The sequence below is a fragment of the Polypterus senegalus genome, chromosome 5 (assembly GCF_016835505.1).
Source record: "Polypterus senegalus isolate Bchr_013 chromosome 5, ASM1683550v1, whole genome shotgun sequence".
Taxonomy (NCBI): Eukaryota; Metazoa; Chordata; class Cladistia; order Polypteriformes; family Polypteridae; genus Polypterus; species Polypterus senegalus.
In genome coordinates this window covers 120,249,247-120,270,315 of record NC_053158.1, presented here as the reverse complement: position 1 = coordinate 120,270,315, position 21,069 = coordinate 120,249,247, and the positions used below count along the sequence as shown (strand labels likewise).

The window sequence follows — 21,069 nt, the reverse complement described above, 5'->3', positions numbered from 1 at the left end:
CGAAAACCAATGAAAACATCGAACGTGTGAACACTCTTGTGAGACCAGACCGTCGTTTAACGTTAAGAATGTTGAGTGAACAATTAAATTTGAACAGATTTACCGTTCTTCAAATTTTGACTTAACATTTGCACATGCGAAAGGTCTGTGCCAAAATGGTGCCGAAAAACTGCCCTCTCTATAACAGAATTTTTGACCTCAAAGGCATTCCTGTGGTTCCCCAGCCCCTTGTTCACCTGACCTCAGTCCGTGTGACTTTTCCTTTTCCTAAACTGAAAAATGTCCTCAAGGGCGTCATTTGGACTTTAGAAAACATCCAAAAGAGTGTAGCGGACATGCTGAAGACCATACGGTTGAAGACTTCCAGCGCTGCTACCAACAGTGGGAACGTCGTCTCCATCGGTGTGTAGCTGCCCAAGGGAACTACTTTGAATGGGATAACATTGATGTTTGAAAAAAATAAAAACTTTGGTAAATAAAAAATCAGTCTCATTACTTTTCTGCCACACCTCGTATATGTAGATATGTATGAATATGAATATACATATATATATATATATATATATATATATATATATACACACACACACACATATATATATATATATATATATATATATTACATTGACAATCATGTTACGTTATTTTCAAAATGTCTCCTTTTCTTTTCATTACTTTTTAACACACTACTTCTCCACTGCTTGAAGCCTTGAATATTTTGCTTTTATTTATATATATATATATATATATATATATATATATATATATATATATATATATATATATATATATATATATATATATATATATATATATATACATATATACATGTATATGTATATATATATATATATATATATACATATACAGTCATGTGAAAACATTAGGACACCCTTTGAAAGCATGTGGTTTTTGTAACATTTTTAATAAATGGTTATTTCATCTCCGTTTCAACAATACAGAGATTAAAGTAATCCAACTAAACAAAGAAAACTGAAGAAAAGTCTTTTCAAGATCTTCTGTAAATGTCATTCTACAAAATGCCTATTCTAACTGAGGAAAAGATAGGACACCCTTACCCCTAATAGCGAGTGTTACCTCCTTTGGCTGAAATAACTGCAGTGAGGCGGTTCTTGTAGCCATCTACCAGTCTTCGACATCGGTCTGAGGAAATTTTACCCCACTCCTCAATGCAGAACTTTTTCAGCTGTGAGATGTTTGAGGGGTTTCTTGCACGTACAGCCCTTTTCAAGTCACCCACCAGCATCTCAATGGGATTCAAATCTGGACTTTGACTTGGCCATTCCAGGACTCTCCATTTCTTCTTTTCAGCCAATCTTTGGTTGATTTACTAGTATGTTTTGGGTCATTGTCATGTTGCATGGTCCAGTTCCGCTTCAGCTTTAATTTTCTAACTGATGGTCTCACATGTTCTTCAAGCACCTTCTGATACACAGTAGAATTCATCGTGGATTCTATGATGGTGAGCTGACCAGGTCCTGCTGCAGCAAAGCAGCCCCAAACCATGACACTTCCACCTCCATGCTTCACAGTTGGTATGAGGTTCTTTTCTTGGAATGCTGTGTTTGGTTTACGCCAAACATGTCCTCTGCTGTTGTGTCCAAATAATTCAATTTTGGACTCATCTGTCCAAAGAACATTATTCCAGAAGTCCTGGTCTTTGTCAACTTTATCTCTGGCAAATGTCAGTCTGGCCTCGATGTTTCTCTTGGAAAGCAAAGGTTTCCTCCTTGCACACCTCCCATGCAAGTTAAACTTGTACAGTCTCTTTCTGATTGTAGAGGCATGTACTTCTACATCAACAGTAGCCAGAGCCTGCTGTAGTTCTCGAGATGACACTTTAGGGTTTTGGAGACCTCTTTTAGCATCTTGCGGTCTGCTCTTGGGGTGAACTTGCTGGGGCGACCAGTCCTGGGCATGTTGGCAGTTGTTTTGAAAGCCCTCCACTTGTAGACTATCTTCCGGACAGTGGAATGGCTGATTTCAAAATCTTTTGAGATCTTTTAAATCCCTTCCCAGACTCATAGGCTGCTACAATCTTTTCTGAAGTCCTCTGACAGCTCTTTTGTTCTCACCATGGTGCTCACTCTCACTTCAACAGTCAGGAGCACACCAAACTAAATGTCTGAGGTTTAAATAGGGCAAGCCTCATTCAACATGCAGAGTAACGATCTACTAATTATGTGCACCTGGTGTGATATACCTGTGTGAGATCTGAGCCAATTTAAGAGGGAATACATGTGAGGGTGTCCTATCTTTTCCTCAGTTAGAATAGGCATTTTTGTAGAATGACATTTACAGAAGATCTTGAAAAGACTTTTCTTCAGTTTTCTTTGTTTAGTTGGATTACTTTAATCTCTCTGTATTGTTGAAACGGAGATGAAATAACCATTTATTAAAAATGTTACAAAAACCACATGCTTTCAAAGGGTGTCCTAATGTTTTCACATGACTGTATATATATATATATATATATATATATATATATATATATATATATATATATATAAACTGCTCAAAAAATTAAAGGAACACTTTGAAAACACATCAGATCTCAATGGGAAAAGAAATCCTCCTGGATATCTATACTGATATAGACTGGGTAATGTGTTAGGAACGAAAGGATGCCACATCGTTTGATGGAAATGAAAATGATCAACCTACAGAGCCCTGAATTCAAAGGCGCCCCAAAAATCTGAGTGAAAAAATTATGTGGCAGACTAGTCCATTTTGCCAAAATTTAATTGCAGCAACTCAAAATTGTATGCAGCACTTTGTATGGCCCCTGTGTTCTTGTATACATGCCTGACAACATTGGTGCATGCTTCTAATGAGATGACAGATGGTGTTGTGGGGAATCTCCTCCCAGATCTGGACCAGGGCATCACTGAGCTCCTGGACAGTCTGAGGTGCAACCTGGTGGCATTGGATGGACCAAAACATAATGTCCCAGAGGTGTTCTATTGGATTTAGGTCAGGAAAGTGTGGTGGCCAGTCAATGGTATCAATTCCTTCATCCTCCAGGAACTGCCTGCATACTCTAACCACATGAGGCCAGGAATTGTCGTGCACCAGGAGCCACTGTACCAGCATAGGGTCTGACAATGGGTCCAAAGATTTCATCCTGATACCTAATGGCAGCCAAGGTGCCTTTGTCAAGCCTGTAGCGGTCTGTGTGACCCTCCATGGATATGCCTCCCCAGACAATCATTAACCCACCACCAAACTGCTCATGCTGAATGATGTTACAGGCAGCATAATGTTCTCCATGGCTTCTCCAGACACTTTCACTTCTGTCACGTGCTCAGGGTGAACCTGCTCTCATCTGTAAAAAGCACAGGGCACCAGTGGTGGATCTGCCAATTCTGGTATTCTATGGCGAATGCCAATCGAGCTGCATGCTGCTGGGCAGTGAGCTTAGGGCCCATTAGAGGACATGGGGCCCTTGGGTCACCCTCATGAAGTCTTTCTGGTTGTTTGGTCAGAGACATTCACACCAGTGGCCTGCTGGAGGTCATTTTGTAGGGCTCTGGCAGTGCTCATCCTGTTTCTCCTTGCCCAAAGGAGCAGATACTGGTCCTGCTGATGGGTTATGGACCTTCTATGGCCCTCTCCAGCTCTCCTAGAGTAACTGCTTGTCTCCTAGAATCTCCTCCATGCCCTTGAGACTGTGCAGGGAGACACAGCAAACCTTCTGGCAATGACACATATTGATGTGCCATCCTGGAGAAGTTGGACTACCTGTGCAACCTCTGTAGGGTCCAGGTTTGGCCTCATGCTACCAGTAGTGACACTGACTGTAGCCAAATGCAAAACTAGTGAAGAAACAGTCAGAAAAGATGAGGAGGGAAAAATGTCAGTGGCCTCCACCTGTTAAACCATTCCTGTTTTGGGGGTCATCTCATTGTTGCCCGTCTAGTGCATCTGTTTTTAATTTCATTAACACCACAGCAGCTGAAACTGATTAACAACCCCCTCTGCTACTTAACTGACTAGATTAATATCCCATAAGTTTCATTGACTTTATGCTATACTCTGATTAAAAAGTGTTTGTTTAATTCTTTTGAGCAGTATATATATATATATCTCTAATATATATTAGGGGTGGGACTCGACTAAAAAAACTTAATCTAATTAATTAGAGGCTGTGTAATAATTAATCTTGATCAATCGTATGTAATCACACATGAAAATTTGCCCCAAATCGCAAATTTTTTTTTTTAATTTAAAAGGGTTTTAATGGGCGACAGAATCAAATAATAGACATGGACATGAATATTGTAAACTCAAGCTCTTTTAATTTCTGAAAAAAATGCTTTTAAACTGCATTTCAATTCAAAACAGAAACAAAAATATCATCCCTGGCTAAAATTGGGCAGACTTAAAAATAAAGTGGTAGTTTAAGTACTTTAAGTACATTTTCAGAATGGTATTGTCTTTAAATAATAATAACAAAAATTTCAACATAAAGTGCAGTTTTTCTTCTTAAAAAAATAAGGCAGAAACATAAAAGATAATTTGACCAGCTTCACCTTTAAACTCTGAGTAACCTTAGCCAAAATTATTTCGTACATTAGGTTAAAACAGTGTGATCATTGAACATTTTGTAATTAGATGTAATTAGAATTACTAACGGTCACGGAAGTCCAATGATCCCCAGTAAGAGCCACAAAGTCCGCTTTCTGTAATGCATCTAATTTTGCTTGCTTTTCAGTGTGCACAAAACCATGCTTTATCAAGGCTTCCGTCAGGTAGTCTTTTGAAATGAAATTTTCCTCCGATCAGTCGTAGGAACGTGCTTTATTCTGACTCTAACATTTTTGTAGCTCTGATGTGTGCATCAATATAATCGATGTACTGTACCAGGAAATCATGCATTGACAAAAGTTCCCCTTTGCTTGGAATTGAAAGTGTGATTAAATGCGTTATTTTTTTTTTTAATGCGTTATGGAGTACATGCATCGAAGCTTCTCAGCTGTGCTTGTGCTAAGAAAAGGAAACATTTTAAAAGTAATGTAACATGATTGTGAATGTAATAGTTTTGTGACCGTTATGAGTGTTGCTGTCATCAAGGATTTGATTATCATTATTTCTTTCAATTAGGTTCGTATTTGTAGGATGTGTTGTGTTCAAGTTACATTCCGTGTTTGTCAATCGTTGTAAAGATGACAGGTTTCATTCATCGATTCGTTTCTTACTGCATCAATAAACAGCTCGCCTTCTTCTTTATCTGAGACCTGACACACTGCATGCACGGGTTATTTTTTTTTTACACTGTCTTCCTTTAGCAGGACATTGACTTTTTCCACCATGTGCTTTGTTTCCGTAGTAGCTGGATTTATGAATATGCTTGTATGTATCATAGGCTTCATATTTTTTGCTGCCTTTTCAATTGTGTAATTCGGTTTTTGTTCAGCGCTCTTTGGAACTGTTGCTTTTTGGCTGAGCACTACGTCAGTTCACGTGAGCCGCTCGGTGTACATGCATCGAAGGTTCCCAGCTGTGCTGGTGCCATCTCGTGCTATGTCCATGGCTGTATTTAATGTTACCTTAGTCCTAGCACTTAAAACTTTCTCTCGCAGTTTCGCTGAGTTTGTGCCAAACACTACCCTGACCATCTCATCTTCCTCTCCATAAGCACAGTCCTTCACCCATGAATATTTAGTGGGAGTTTGCTATTGGATTCCCGCTGACAGACGGCCTTATATGGGCAGGCACTAAATTACAAACGCCAGCGGCAGCCTGTCTATGAACTTAATTTAAAGTGTAGGCTTACATGGTACTTTGTTTCAGTAGCAGAACTCATGAATATGGTTGTATATGTCACTCGCTCACTTCTTATTGTTTCGCTGCCTTCTCAATTATATAATGCATGTTTTCTTCAGCGCTTTTTGGAGGTCTTCCTGGTTTTCTATGTACTGCGTGATTACGTGGGAGGCGTGATGATGTCACACGAAACTCGTCCACTCGTCCACCTCAAGCTCACTTCCATTACAGTAAATGGAGAAAAACAGCTTCCAGTTATAACCATTACGCGTAGAATTTCGAAATGAAACCTGCCCAACTTTTGTAAGGAAGCTGTAAGGAATGAACCTGCCAAATTTCAGCCTTCCACCCACACAGGAAGCTAGAGAATTAGTGATGAGTCAGTGAGTGAGTGAGTGAGGGCTTTGCCTTTTATTAGTGTATGTGTATATATATATATATATATATATGTATATATATATATATATATATATATATATATATATATATATATATATATATATATATATATATATATATATATATATATATATATATATATATATATATATATATATATATATATATATATATATATATATATAGATACAGTAATCCTCAGCTATATCACGCTTCGATTTTTGCAGCTTCCCTCTATCGTGGATTTTTTATGAAAGCATAATTAAATATGTAGCATAGATTTTTACGCTGCCGTGGGTTCTCGGACAATGTGTCTTTTACTTCCTGTACATGCTTCCTCAGTTGGTTTACCTAGTTGATTTCATACAAGGGACGCTATTGGCGGATGACTGAGAAGGTAACCAATCAGAGCACGCAGTTAAGTTCCTGCGTGCTGAATACAGTGTTAACCAGGAAGTCTCGTCTCGCTCATTCAGCATCAACGTGTTTCGCTGTGTAAAGAGTTGTACTCTTTTGTGTTTATCTTTGTGCATAGTTAAGCCCTTCATTATGGCTCCAAAATGATCTGATACTGCTTCAGGGGCCGTGCCCAAGCGCAAACGGAAGATGTTAACAATTGCCGAAAAGGTAAACGTTTTGGATTTGTTGAAGGGTACGATTCTTTTTATTTTAAAAGTAGGAAAGGAATATAAGATCTACGGCCGCAGTGTCCTTTTAACCAGGGTGCAAAACGAGTTGTAAGTGGATGTAATAAGGAAGTAGTCTGGATGGAATCTGCTTTAGGGATTTGGATTGAAGACTGCCAGAAGAAGAACAACGACAGTGCTACACAATTGCCTGAAGTGGCTCTTTTGGAAGAGCTGTAATGCTCTCCTTTGTTGTGCAGTAAAATTGAACTCATTGTTATCGGACAAGTCATCGTGTCATTGTTGGTGAGTAACCATAATTAATTTTCTACTTACAGTACTTAGTACATGTACGTACGTTTAGTGTCACTGTACACACATTTACTGTCTACTATTTTTCTTGCATTGTATGTATTTATTGCTGGTGGCCTGTCTATTGTAATGACTGTAACATATGTGATATCGGAGACACTCAATATTTTTAAAATACTATTTAGGTTTTACTGTATATAAACAGTGTGTTTATATACATAATTTCAATGAATCTTACCTATTATGCTGTATAACTCTGCGGGGAATATTTATAAACAGTGTGGGAGAGTTTATAAGGGCTTAAAATATATAAAAATAACCATACAAACATATGGTTTCTACTTCGCGGATTTTCACCTATCGCGGGGGGGTCTGGAACGCAACTCCCGCGATTTATTTGACAGCATGTAGATCAGGGTAATTACATTCATGGCATTCGTAGTCTGAATCACAATCGGATTGTATGGGTTCATGTGGGACAACCAGTGTATTAGAAGAAAGGAAATCTCAGACTGGCCGTCCTGTATGTCAATCAAGTGGCAAATGCTATAGGGAAAATATATGATAAACTAACATTTAAAAAATGTTTTTTTGAATGCAGCATGATCTACCTGATCAGATACTGATAACTCTTGTTCTAAACACCACCCGCTCTTGCCGTTGCTCTGAAACACCACCATTTCAGCTTTTACTGATGCATCTAGTTTATCATCATCATTCTGGCACAGATAATGTGGATGCAACAGACTCACGCATTGCAATTTCAAGTTGCTGTTCAAAGCTGTTGTCTGACAGACGTCAATGAAGTCTGCCCTGTCTTGGCATTCGTGAGCTGCAGAGTGCAGACTCCTCCCTGTCCACTATACACAGTCTTAGTCGGAGTCGGGAGACTGACGACTGCTGCTGGTTGACTGAATTAACCTGCAGCACACTATACCGTTGGCCAAAAAAACGTGCCACTTATTCATTTTCAACTGTTATTTCTTGATTGATTTTTACTCTTTTATACGCTATATATGCAAGCTTGGCCGTTCCTGGTTTCCTGGGAATTACAGCAGTTTCATTCCTGGGAATGAAAAATGTCCGGAAATTCCCTACTATTAACACATAGACGTTTCTTGCTCAACTTGAAGAATTCCAACTATCCTATTCGATAGGAATTACAGAAGTTCATATTGGCTTTAACCCTGAGATGGACTGGCACCCAGTCCAGGGTTTTTTCCTGTCTTGTGCCCTGTGCTGGCTGTAATAGACTCCAGCACCCACAGTGATCTTGTTCAGGACAAAGTGGGCTAGAAAATAAATGACTGAAATTATTTTAAAAAACAACCTGTTTTTCAGGAAGTTTTTTTGAAATATAATGAAGCCTCACCAAGTAGTCTGTCTCATCCACTGATGATCCTTCTTCCTTCAAAGACATTTTTTGCTCATCAGAGCAAACGTGAACTTTAAGTCAGATATGCCAACTCTCCTGAATGCACAATTGGTTTCCTACTAGTTATATCTTATTTGAAAACATGGGTTTTACCATTATTATTACTTTAGTTGTTTGTACATTTACACTATTTTTTTTGATTAGTAGTTGTTGTTGCCGATTAGTAAATTGGCTCTGCCCAGTCCTCCTATCTGTGAAATAGTGAAGTCAAACTGCCTCGCAAGATTTTCTTTTAACAAATCTACACAGCATGCAACAATTGCATAAAATATGTTGGACTGCTGTTTTGTTTGTTTATCTAAGTAACAATCATAATAAAATTCCAGACAATTTGGGATTTTAAAAAATATCAACCATATAACTATCTTAATTCTGAAAAATAGAACATTTTCAGAAAAAAAGAGAGAACATCTAGTCACTCTTTATCAATTTATTGCTTTTATCAGATTATAATCAGATTTACTCAAATCTGTGTGATTTCTTTTTTTTTTGCCTTCTGTGGAATCTGTAGACCTCACTTATACTTACTGCCTAATTCAAGTGCATTTAAAAAGGGGAAAGCGGGGATGCAGTAGGGAGCAGAATGTAACAGGCAGGTGCAGGAGAAAGAGGGCAGGAGCAGATTAAATTTTGCTGTGACTGGCCTGGCGCAGGATGAAACTTTGTTGGGAATGGATGAGAGCAAGACTAGAAAAATCAGTACCATGCAGACCTCTAGTTTGTGCTAATTATGAATAATCAAGGAAAAATCAAGCAAATTATGGCTGTTGATGAAAATTACCTCTGGTCTGTAGGACTGAAGAAAAACACAGAACATTACTGCTCAACCATTGATGAGTTTAATCTAATTCCAACACTGAGCATTAAGGATTAGGAAGGCACTCTAAAATTATATACAATTTATTAAAAATGAAATTATGTAATCAAAACCAAATTTACCACTTCAGTTTCGTAAGGATTCACCAATGAAAAACTATAGTACATTTACCTGAGAATTCACATTTAGTCCACAAACTGCAGAAATTAAGGCCTTTTGTACTTGAATGTGTAGATCTCTATCTCCCCTTTGATCCTGACTCAAGCGATTAAGAACATTTGTTAAAAGAATTATATAGTTTCTCGTTTCTAAATCATTTTGTATTAGCAAATGGGATGATAGATTCCTCATGACTAAATAATACCTAGAATAAGAAAAAGAAAAAAAAAAATCACATTTAGTCTTTAAACTGATTAAATCAGGGGTATAGAAGGGTGGGAGGATGGTGGGATTGGGAGAGATTCAGTTAAGTTGTTTGAGTTACGCCAATCTGCTAAAAGTCTAAAAAAAATACTCATAATAAGTACATAGCATTTTATTAAAAACCAACATAACAGTTTAAGTACGTAAAATATGATAACTAAGCATACCACAATGTTTAAAAAAAAGAATAGCCGCCATGAAACGTGTTTTGCCAATGGTACTTTTATAGCAATCAGTAGTTTTTCAAAATGGGCAAAAGAAGTGAAGAAGAAAATATTAACAGATGGTCCCAGAATACAGAGCAGCTATTCTGAAAATCAAGAAGATAAGGTTGGGCTTTCAACTAGACTTTTAGTGTTAGTGAAATTGTCATCTTATTAGCCAGCTCCATTGAGTCAATGAAGCCATATTCTTACATCAAGTAATATTTTCTTCTACTGTTATGACTTTATCAGTCTCTAAAATTTGGCTGTGTTCTTCTAGTGGTTCAGAAAGAACATTCCAGTATTTGAGCCAGGTGTATTACATTAGTCTGGTAATTGCAATTTGCAGGAGCATATGGAAAGACATAAAGTGTAGTGATATGTATAAGTAAGTAATTAAATGAAAAACAGCAACTATATATATATATTTAAAATAAATAAAGGATTGAGAGACAACAAAACCAGCATGGAAAGTGATACTTTGAAATAAATCACACCGGTGTTAAGTATACTCTGAAATGTGCCCTCCAGAAAAATTCCACTATTAAATATTAACAGTTTATAAAAACAGGGTCATTTTGAAATAAAACCTGTAAATGGTAAATTTAAAGTAAATGCAGTATGTTAATAAAACAGAATAAAATGCTAATGTAGCTTTTCATGATACACCCAGACACGTTTCATTTAGCCATGTATTTTTTTCAAAATATAAAGAATATTTTATTTTTAACATTGCAGTTTTTCAAAAGTGAATGCTTAATTTATATACAATCCTACTGTTTTGAATGTGGCTTTTTTCATAATTGCTTTATTTCTTTTCACATTTTGACACATATGGCACACCATATGAGCAGGGTTGGGAAGCTTTGCTCTAGGCAACTCATCTGTATTGCAAAGCAATATTATAGACAGACAGTTGAATAATCAAGTAAATATACTGTAGTTTAGATATTATTCAAACTAAGTTATACAACAGTACAGCATTGTTGCAGTATTTTTAAATATTGAATAAACAAGAATATCACAGGAATGGGATTAAGGTGACAGGAACTTAACACTTAATCATGATGATTAATACAAATGAACATCAAAATGAGGAAAATGGTAAGCTACTTCATATATATATATATATATATATATATATATATATATATATATATATATATATATATATATATATATATAAAAAAAAACACTTTTGGAAAAAGGACCAAAATCATCTAGGAGGCTGGCCACATCCCTGTAAATTGAGGTAATTTGCATATGAACTGGTAGATTTCTACCAGTTACCTGCAAATTTACTTCCTAGTATATAAATGCCTTACTCAGAGCAAGCAAAAACAGATTCATTTGTTAAAACATAAAAAACATTTTATTTCTCAGTGCCACATTATGCTTTTTACTTTCAACAAAACTGACTGTGTCACGGTACACAGACACATTGTTATTATATTATATAGAGAGCTGTACAAACCTTTGCAGACCTCTACTGCAGATGTTTAAATATTCCATTTTTACCATTGAACTTTTGTTTAGCTACAGTTAATCTAGTCCCTGTTTTAAAACAACTTCCAAACTGTTTCCCCAAGGTCAAAACGTTCACTGGGATCTTTCTTTTGGCCCAAAAGGCAACTTCTAAAAACAATACAGGCTATAGGTTTGTAAGCTATGAATATAGCAAATTTTCTCCACAACAGTCTTAGTTCAGGGGATAATCTTCATAATCTGCATTTCCAAGTATTACTAGTAATTACTAGTAAAGTAATTTACCAGACACAGGCCACAGAAAATTATATACAGAAAATTAACTAGGATAGAAGAAGCCAGTGAAGCACTGAAAAATACAGGTGTGAGAAAATTTGGCAAAGTACATATATTTTATAGGAGTGAAAGGAAATGAAGTGTGTCTTGGTTTTAAAGGTCACAGTGGCATAATGGTTCACTTGTGTATGGTGCTACCTCACAGAACCTGTCCTAGGCTCAAATATTTTTCAGACCGTCCCTGTATACAGTATGTTAAATCTTTATTATGTGGAAATCAAATCAGAGCTTCGTTTTGTAGTAAGTGGCATTGTAGAACCCAACAATCTATACTGCTACTGGGCTGCAAACACATCAACAATGACAACACTTAAAGGTGACCAAAGTCAATGATTTGCTTGGCAAGCCATAGAAAGGAAATAATGTGGTCTGTCATTTTTAGATTTAAATCAACAAAGCTCGAAGAATTTAATCCCAGATGATTACAGGGGATTATATACAAATAAATTAGAATTTTTAAGATATAAATCCAGCTTTAAGTGTTCACTTGAATAAAACAGGTTTGCTAGGAACACATATGAAATTTGACAGTTTATTAAATACATAGTTTAATAAAACAGAAATAATAAACTTTGATATTAGCTTCAGGGAAATATCTAGAACATATGAATAGGTAAAACCCAGTCTAGATTTGTTGTTGATTTGTTCTTCATTCTCCCCATACTGTTTTGACCATTATGCTATGGATAACAGAAAAATAATGTGCAAAAGTAATTGATCCATGAGATTCATTAGATTACTTAACAAGTAAAATAACTGGGAAAAGGTAACTAGTCAAAGAACCAATCTCCAGAAATAACCCTGAGATTTATGATATAGAAAAAAGACATTTGAATTTAGTCTTAACCATACAGGGTAGCATAATGCATCATAATGGATAAAGAAACCGGAGATGAATAAGGTAAACCATCAATTTGGAAAGTGTTATAAACCTTCAACATAATGTTTCATGATTTACTGTATCAGCATTCTTCTTCTTTCTCTTTATCTTAATGCTTCATTAACCTTCTCCCAACATCTTGGTCCTGTATCTACTCACCAGTCAGACACTTTTACTTCAGATCTTCTTTTACTTTATTCATTCACTCCACCTTGGTCTCTCGCACTTTCTCCTCACCTGTACTTCAATTCCCATTACACTTTTATGTACATATTCATTTTCTGTCCTCATCACATATTCATACCACTTTAACCTGCTTTCCTATAGTTTTGAGATTTCTCTCCCACTTTTGCTGTACCTCTGATTGTCTCATTTCTTATCCTGTCCTTTTTTTTGTAACTCCACACATCCAACTTAATATCCTCACGTCTGCCACTTCCTCTCCTGTGTTCCCTTTTCTGCTCTATACATCATTGCTGGTCTTACCTTTAACTGTCACCCTAATTATTCAATCACAAAATACCGTATTTACTCCTGTACCACGCGCACATTTTTTCCCGAAAATGAGCATTAGAAAATCAGGTGCGCGTCATACACGAGGAAATGGTGCGCGTCATACACGAGGAATACGGTAGAGTTTGGTGCTGTCATTCAGCATGGATAGCAGCAAGCGTTTACGCTCCTTCACGGGCGGGGAGAGAAACTAAAAGTGATTTTGGAAGCAGAGAAGATAGGAAATCGGGCAGCAGGTCGCATGTATGATGTTCCAGAGTCTTGTGTTCGAGATTGGCGAAAGAAGAAAGAAAAACTTTCGTCTTGCAACATAAACAGACGGGCATTTCGCGGAAAACGTGCCCAGTTCCCAGAAGTTGAAGTTGCACTCACTGATTACATTCAAGGCAGGCGTCAGCTTGGATATGCAGTGTCCACGGAAATGATTCAGGTGAAAGCTCGTGATATAGCGAAAGAACGTGGAATACCAATCACTCAGTTCAAAGCAAGCGCGGATGGGTAGCGCTTCATGAGAAGGAATGGCTTATCAATAAGACGCCGCGACGAGCATTTCAGCGTCTACCAGACGCATATGAAGAAAAGCTACTAGCTTTCCAAAAGTACGTTATTCAGTTGAGGCAGCAGAAAATGTATTTAATGGGGCAAATCGGTAATGCCGATCAAACACCAGTTTATTTTGAGAACACTTCAAACACTACTGTTAATGCAGTCGGAGACAAGAGTGTCCCGGTACGCACGGGAGGCAGAGAGAAGCAGCGGTGTACCGTGATGTTGACAATTCTTGCAGATGGAAAGAAACTACCTCCGTACGTAATATTTAAAAGGAAGACCTTGCCGAAAAATGAGAAGTTTCCTCCTGGGATCATTGTCAGAGCTCAACAAAAGGGTTGGATGGATAATGATCTCGTAATCGATTGGCTGAAATGTGTGTGCAACGCGCCCGGCAGTCTCCTGAAAATGCCAAACATGTTAGTCATGGACAGCTTTCGTGGCCATTTAACTAAAGGTGTTAAAGAAAAACTGAAAGATGGGAAAACAGATCAAGTGGTAATTCCTGGAGGCATGACTTCGCTCCTCCAACCTCTAGATGTCTGCATTAATCGACCGTTTAAGGCTCATGTATCTAGAATGTACACCGATTGGGCTGCAACAGCGTACGCTTAAACAACGCCAACTGGCAAAATGAAAGCCCCAACATTGGCGCAGATGTGTGGCTGGATCATCGCTGCTTGGAAGCTTATTCCAGAGGAATTGATTGTAAAAAGCTTCAAAAAGTGCAGCATATCCAACAGCATCGATGGAAGCGAAGACGACACCTTATGGGTAAGCGAAGACGACACCGTATGGGACATCAGTAGCGGTGGCGAATCCAGCAGCGAATCGGAAGATGATGATTAAACTGGATTCTGGTGAGCACAATAATTTTCCACTTGCCGTTACAGTCCTTTACCGATTGTCTCTATACGGTTCTTTCTTTTCTCATTTCACAGGGCTATTTGTGATTCCCACCTGTCGCAGCATGGTGTGACAAACACTGAACGTTCTGCAGTAGGGATACTGCTTACAGTTAGTACAATATACTGTATCATGTGCAGAAAGAATTAAATGAGACATAATTATTCTCCATTACAGTTATTTACGTCTGTGTCTTACTTCAACCTCACTCGCTTCCTATACAATCACAATGCGTGTCATACACGGGGCAAAAGATTTTTTCCCAATTTTCTTTGTAAAAATTAGCGTGCGCGTCTTACACGAGGGCGCGTGGTACAGGAGTAAATACGGTACTCCTTATTCCTTCTTCCAATTGTTTCATTCACACTGCTCTCTATGCATCCACTTTTCCTTCTTGGGATACCACCCGACCATAGATATTTAAATGTATCCACTTTTTCCAAGTGCTCTCCCTACATGCTAACTTCTGAACCCTGATCATCATTAAGCAACGTATATTCAATCTTTTTCCTTCTTATCTTCAATTTGCTATCTTTTAAAGCACTTCTCCATTCTTCCAAATTCCCCTCCAATTCCTCTTTTTTGGTGCTACACGTGTCATCAGCAAAAAGCATGCACCAGAGGAATTGGTCTTTTATTCCATGACTCAACATATCAATAACCAGATCAAAGAAGGACTAATAGAAGATCCCTGGTACAGACCACCTTATTGTATCAGCCTACTGTAAGAATTTAGAACTAATGAAGATTTAAGACTATGATTATGCGCTACCTAGAGGTGAACAAGTCACAGTGCAACAAGAAAATTCATGCAAGCTGTCCAAGAAAAAACAAAACAATTCATTCATAACATCAGTGAAGTTTCCTATTATATTGCGAAGCACCCCATAAGATCATCATTAAATTAACTCAGCGTAGCTTAATATGACCTTCTTATTTACTATGCAGATAGTTTATCAGAATGGCATATGAAGAAATACAGTGAAAGATTCAGAGAAAAAGAGTGCATTCACATAAAACAGGCAAAAGAGCTGCAGGTTAAATGTTCTATTTTTCCACATCCATTAACTAAAATGTTTAACACTAGAATTACCAGAACCAACGAAAAAACTCATAAATCCAGCCCACCTCAAATCCCTTAACACCTCTCTGCAAACCTCTTTTGTCTTGTAAATGCGTCAATAAGCCCAAGTAGCAAGCAGCCTGCTATACCATCCCCCCACCGCCTCAGAACGAGGAAGAAGTTCTCCCAGTTCCTGCCTTCACAAGTGCTATAAATTTACACTGGCTGTTACAGAAACAAATCAAATGCATGTTTTTATTGTATAATATTAAAAATAACAGTAGCTCACTACTCAAAACGGTAAATTTGCGGGGAAGATGGTTTCAAACTCATGACCTCTGGATTATAAATCGGCAGATCTAACTCCTCCTTGAACCATCACCTTATCGTGGTGGAGGGGTTTGCGTGTCCCAATGATCCTAGGAGCTATGTTGTCCGGGGCTTTATGCCCCTGGTAGGGCCACCCAAGGCAAACTGGTCCTGGGTGAGGGATGAGACAAAGAGCTGTTCAATAAACCTCCAATGAAAATAAAACTGGACAACGCTTTCCCTTGCCCGACGCTGGTCACCGGGCCCCCTCTGGAGCCAGGCCTGGAGGTGGGGCTCGATGGCGCCTGGTGGCGGGCCTGCACCCATGGGGCTCGGCGGGCACAGCCCAAGAGGTAACGTGGGTCCTCCTCCCATGGGCTCACCACCTATGGGAGGGGCCAAGGAGGTTGGGTGCAGTGTGAGTTGGGTGGTGGCGGCGGGACCTTGGCGGTCTGATCCTCGGCTACAGAAACTGGCTCTTGGGACGTGGAATGTCACCTCTCTGAAGGGGAAGGAGCCTGAGCTAGTGCGCGAGGTCGAGAGGTTCCGCTAGATATAGTCGGACTCACCTCGACGCACAGCTTGGACTCTGGAACCAATCTCCTTGAGAGGGGCTGGACTCTCTACCACTCTGGAGTTGCCCCGTGAGAGGCCGAGCAGGTGTGGGCATACTTATTGCCCCCACTGGAGCCTGTGCATTGGGGTTTACCCCGTGGGCGAGAGGGTGGCCTCCCTCCGCCGGGTGGGGAAGGGTCCTGACTGTTGTTTGTGCGTATGCCCGAACAGCAGTTTGGAGTATCCACCCTTTTGGAGTCTCTGGAGGGTTGCTAGAGGGCATACCTTCTGGGATTCCCTCGTTTTGCTGGGAGACTTCAATGCTCACGTGGGCAATGACAGTGAGACCTGGAAGGGCGTGATTGGGAGGAATGGCCCCGATCTGAACCCGAGCGGTGTTTTGTTATTGGACTTCTGTGCTCGTCACGGATTGTCCATAACGAACACCATGTTCAAGCATAAGGGTGTTCATATGTGCACTTGGCACCAGGACACCCTAGGCCTCAGGTCGATGATCGACTTTGTGGTCGTCGCCGGACTTGCGCCATATGTCTTGGACACTCGGGTGAAGAGAGGGGCGAGCTGTCAACTGATCACCACCTGGTGGTGAGTTGGCTTCGATGGTGGGGAAGATGCCGGTCAGACCTGGTAGGCCCAAACGTGTTGTGAGGGTCTGCTGGGAACGGCTGGCAGAGTCCCCTGTCAGAAGTAGCTTCAACTCCCACCTCCGCAGAACTTCAACCACGTCCCGAGGGAGGTGGGGACATTGAGTCGAATGGGCCATGTTCCGTGCCTCTATTGTTGAGGCGGCTGACCGGAGCTGTGGCCGCAAGGTGGTCGGTGCCTGTCGTGGCGGCAATCCCGAACCCGTTGGTGGACACCGGCGTGAGGGATGCCGTCAAGCTGAAGAAGGAGTCCTATAGGACTTTTTGTCCTGTGGGTCTCTGGAGGCAGCTGATAGGTACCGGCAGGCCAAGCGAAGCGGCTTCGGTTGTTGCTGAGGCAAAACTCGGGCATGGGAGGAGTTTGGAGAGGCCATGGAGAACGACTTTGGACGGCTTCGAGGAGATTCTGGTCCACCGTCCGGCGTCTCAGGAGGGAAGCAGTGCAGTGTCAACACCGTATATGGTGGGGATGGTGCGCTGCTGACCTCACTGGGGCGTTGTGGGTCGGTGGGAGGAGTACTTCAAGACCTCCTCAATCCCACTAACATGCCTTCCAATGAGGAAGCAGAGCCTGGGGACTCTGAGGTGGGCTCTCCCATCTCTGGGACTGAAGTCACCGAGGTGGTCAAAAACTCCTTGGTGGCAGGGCCCGGGGTGGATGAGATACCCGGAGTTCCTTAAGGCTCTGGATGTTGTAGGACTGTCTTGGTTGACACGTCTCTGCAACATCGCATGGACATCGGGACAGTGCCTCTGGATTGGCAGACCGGGTGGTGGTCCCCTCTTTAAAAGGGGACGGAGGGTGTGTTCCAACTATAGAGGGATCACACTCCTCAGCCTCCCTGGAAAAGTCTATTCGGGGTTCTGGAGAGGAGGGTCCGTCGGATAGTGAACCTCGGATTCAGGAGGAACAGTGTGGTTTTAGTCCTGGTCGCGAACAGTGGACCAGCTCTTCACCCTTAGCAGAGTCCTGGAGGGTGCATGGGAGTTTGCCCGACCGGTCTACATGTGTTTTGTGGACTTGGAAAAGGCATTCGACCGTGTCCCTCGGGAATCCTGTGGGGGTGCTCGGGAGTATGGGGTACGGACCCCTGATAAGAGCTGTTCGGTCTCTGTACAACCGGTGTCAGAGCTTGGTCCGCATTGCGGCAGTAAGTCGAGCCCGTTTCCAGTGAGAGTTGGACTCCGCCAGGGCTGCCCTTTGTCACCGATTCTGTTCATAACTTTTATGGACAGAATTTCTAGGCGCAACCAGGGTGTTGAAGGGGTCGGTTTGGTGGACTCAGGATTGGGTCACTGCTTTTGCAGATGATGTTGTCCTGTTTGCTTCATCAGGCCGTGATCTTCAGCTCTCTCTGGATCGGTTCGCAGCTGAGTGTGAAGCGGCTGGGATGAGAATCAGCACCTCCAAATCCGAGAGCATGGTCCTCAGCCGGAAAAGGGTGGAGTGCCCTCTCAGGGTTGGGGGAGAGATCCTGCCCCAAGTGGAGGAGTTCAAGTATCTCGGGTCTTGTTCACGAGTGAGGGAAGAATGGAGCGTGAGATCGACAGGCGGATCGGTGCGGCACCCGCAGTGATGCGGGCTCTGCATCGGTCTGTCGTGGTGAAAAGGAGCTGAGCCGTAAGGCAAAGCTCTCAATTTACCAGTCGATCTACCTTCCTACCCTCACCTATGGTCATGAGCTATGGGTAGTGACCGAAAGAACGAGATCGCGAATACAAGCGGCTGAAATGAGTTTCCTCTGCAGGGTGTCTGGGCTTTCCCTTAAAGATAGGGTGAGAAGCTCAGTCATCCGGGAGGGGCTCAGAGTAGAGCCGCTGCTCCTCCGCATCGAGAGGAGTCAGATGAGGTGGCTCGGGCATCTGATCAGGATGCCTCCTGGACGCCTCCCTGGTGAGGTGTTCCGGGCACGTCCAACCGGGAGGAGGCCCCGGGGAAGACCTAGGACACGCTGGAGGGACTATGTCTCCGGCTGGCCTGGGAACGCCTTTGGGATTCTCCCGGAAGAGCTGGAAGAAGTGGCCGGGGAGAGGGAAGTCTGGGCCTCTCTGCTTAAGCTGCTGCCCCGCGACCCGACCTCGGATAAGCGGAAGAGAATGGATGGATGGATGGAAGATCTAACCGCTGCACCACGGAAGCTGTCGTATTGTACTTGCAACTTTTGTGAAAGTGCTTATTTGATATTTGGCCATCAGCATTCACACATTACACAGTCCATGTCTACATTTTGTCATTTATTACTAAAACATGAAAACATTTGTTTTATGGATGTGTTTATAGACACAAAACATACATCAAATTACTTCCCCTTAGAATTCTGGGTAGCTCACTCCCAGATAATCAATCAAGGCAGGAATTGGGAGAACTTCTCATCCGTTCTGAGGCAGTGGGTGGATGGTATAGCAGGCTGCTTGGTCTTATCGACACATTTAGAAGACAAAAGACGCTGAGGGAGAGGTGTGAAGAGATTTAAGGTGGGCCAGATTTACAATTTAAAATTTTTTTTTTCGCTGGCTCTGGTAATTCCAGTGTTAAGTTCACAGACCATTTTTATTGATCTGAAACTGATTGCAATCATGTTGGAATGAAGAGTTCAACACTAACAACACTAGAAATGTACAAAGTAGAAATATTCAGAACTTAATTCTTACAGTTCAGCATCCGGGTTGTAGCTTGAAGTCTCATTTCTCAGAAAACTGGGCAGGACAGTCACAACTGCTGGACAAGGGCTTGTTGTTGAACCAAATCTATTGCCGATTTCTATGTAAATAGTTACTGTAAAAAGAAAGCAGCTGAAATTATCTTAATGCAATCTATCAAAACATAAGTCAAATGTTAATAATATCCACAGTATAATTTCCTCATGCAAAATATGTCCCCTATTGTGACACATACAGTAGCCTTAAAAAATAGATTTAGATTTTTACCCTTGGGCATGAATAAAAATATTAAAAACAAGTCAGACAGGGCACTAATGATTCTCCAAAAATAAGAAAATGAGCAGAATTTAAGAGGTAAACAATTGGGTATATTACCAAAAGCACTTAAACTGCTATTTAAACCTCTAGAAAAGTGAGTTAGCTTGTAAATCAAAATCCAGAAAATCAGTGAAATAACTTTGGCAACAATGCATCAACAGCTGATCTGAAGTATTCAGACCCCTTCAATTTTGAAGAGTTTATTGTGTTACAGATTACATTTTAAATGGATAAATTTGAAATAATGAGAAAGTAAAAACATTTTTTTAAGAAATGTTTGCAATAGGCAAGTGGTAGTGCTGCTGCCTCGCAGTTAGGAGACGTGGGTTCGCTTCCCGGGTCCTCCCTGCGTGGAGTTTGCATGTTCTCCCCGTGTCTGCGTGGGCTTCCTCTAGGCGCTCCGGTTTCCTCCCACAATCTAAAGACATGCAGGTTAGGTGGATTGGCGATTCTAAATTGGCCCTAGTGTGTGCTTGGTGTGTGGGTGTGTTTGTGCGTGTCCTGCGGTGGGTTGGCACCCTGCCCAGGGTTGGTTCCTGCCTTGTGCCCTGTGTTGGCTGGGATTGGCTCCAGCAGACCCCTGTGACGCTGTATTCGGATTCAGCGGGTTAGAAAATGGATGGATGGATGTTTGCAATATTATTAAGAATTAAAAAACGAAATCTTTCATTCATGTAAGTATCTTGGCCCTTTGCTTTAACAACAAATCTGTGAACATAAATATAATTTTAATTTTTAGTTTAAAGGTTAACCACTTGACTGGTATCATTACCAGTGAAATTTAAATTTGAAACCTATTGATTTGCAGATATGTGTGTGGATACTAG

General features: G+C 40.7%; 1 protein-coding gene across 1 annotated transcript in view; it reads right to left on the bottom strand.

Annotated features, from left to right (window-relative positions):
• The window catches only part of LOC120529897 (polycystic kidney disease protein 1-like 1), a 256,167-nt gene that overhangs the window by 141,776 nt on the left and 93,322 nt on the right, over nucleotides 1-21,069 (bottom strand). The window contains exons 20-21 of the mRNA XM_039754112.1: nucleotides 19,916-20,039; nucleotides 9,548-9,740 (exon numbers count right to left, since the gene is read on the bottom strand). Coding sequence (XP_039610046.1) covers nucleotides 9,548-9,740; nucleotides 19,916-20,039 — 317 coding nt within the window. The remainder of the gene's footprint in view (nucleotides 1-9,547; nucleotides 9,741-19,915; nucleotides 20,040-21,069) is intronic.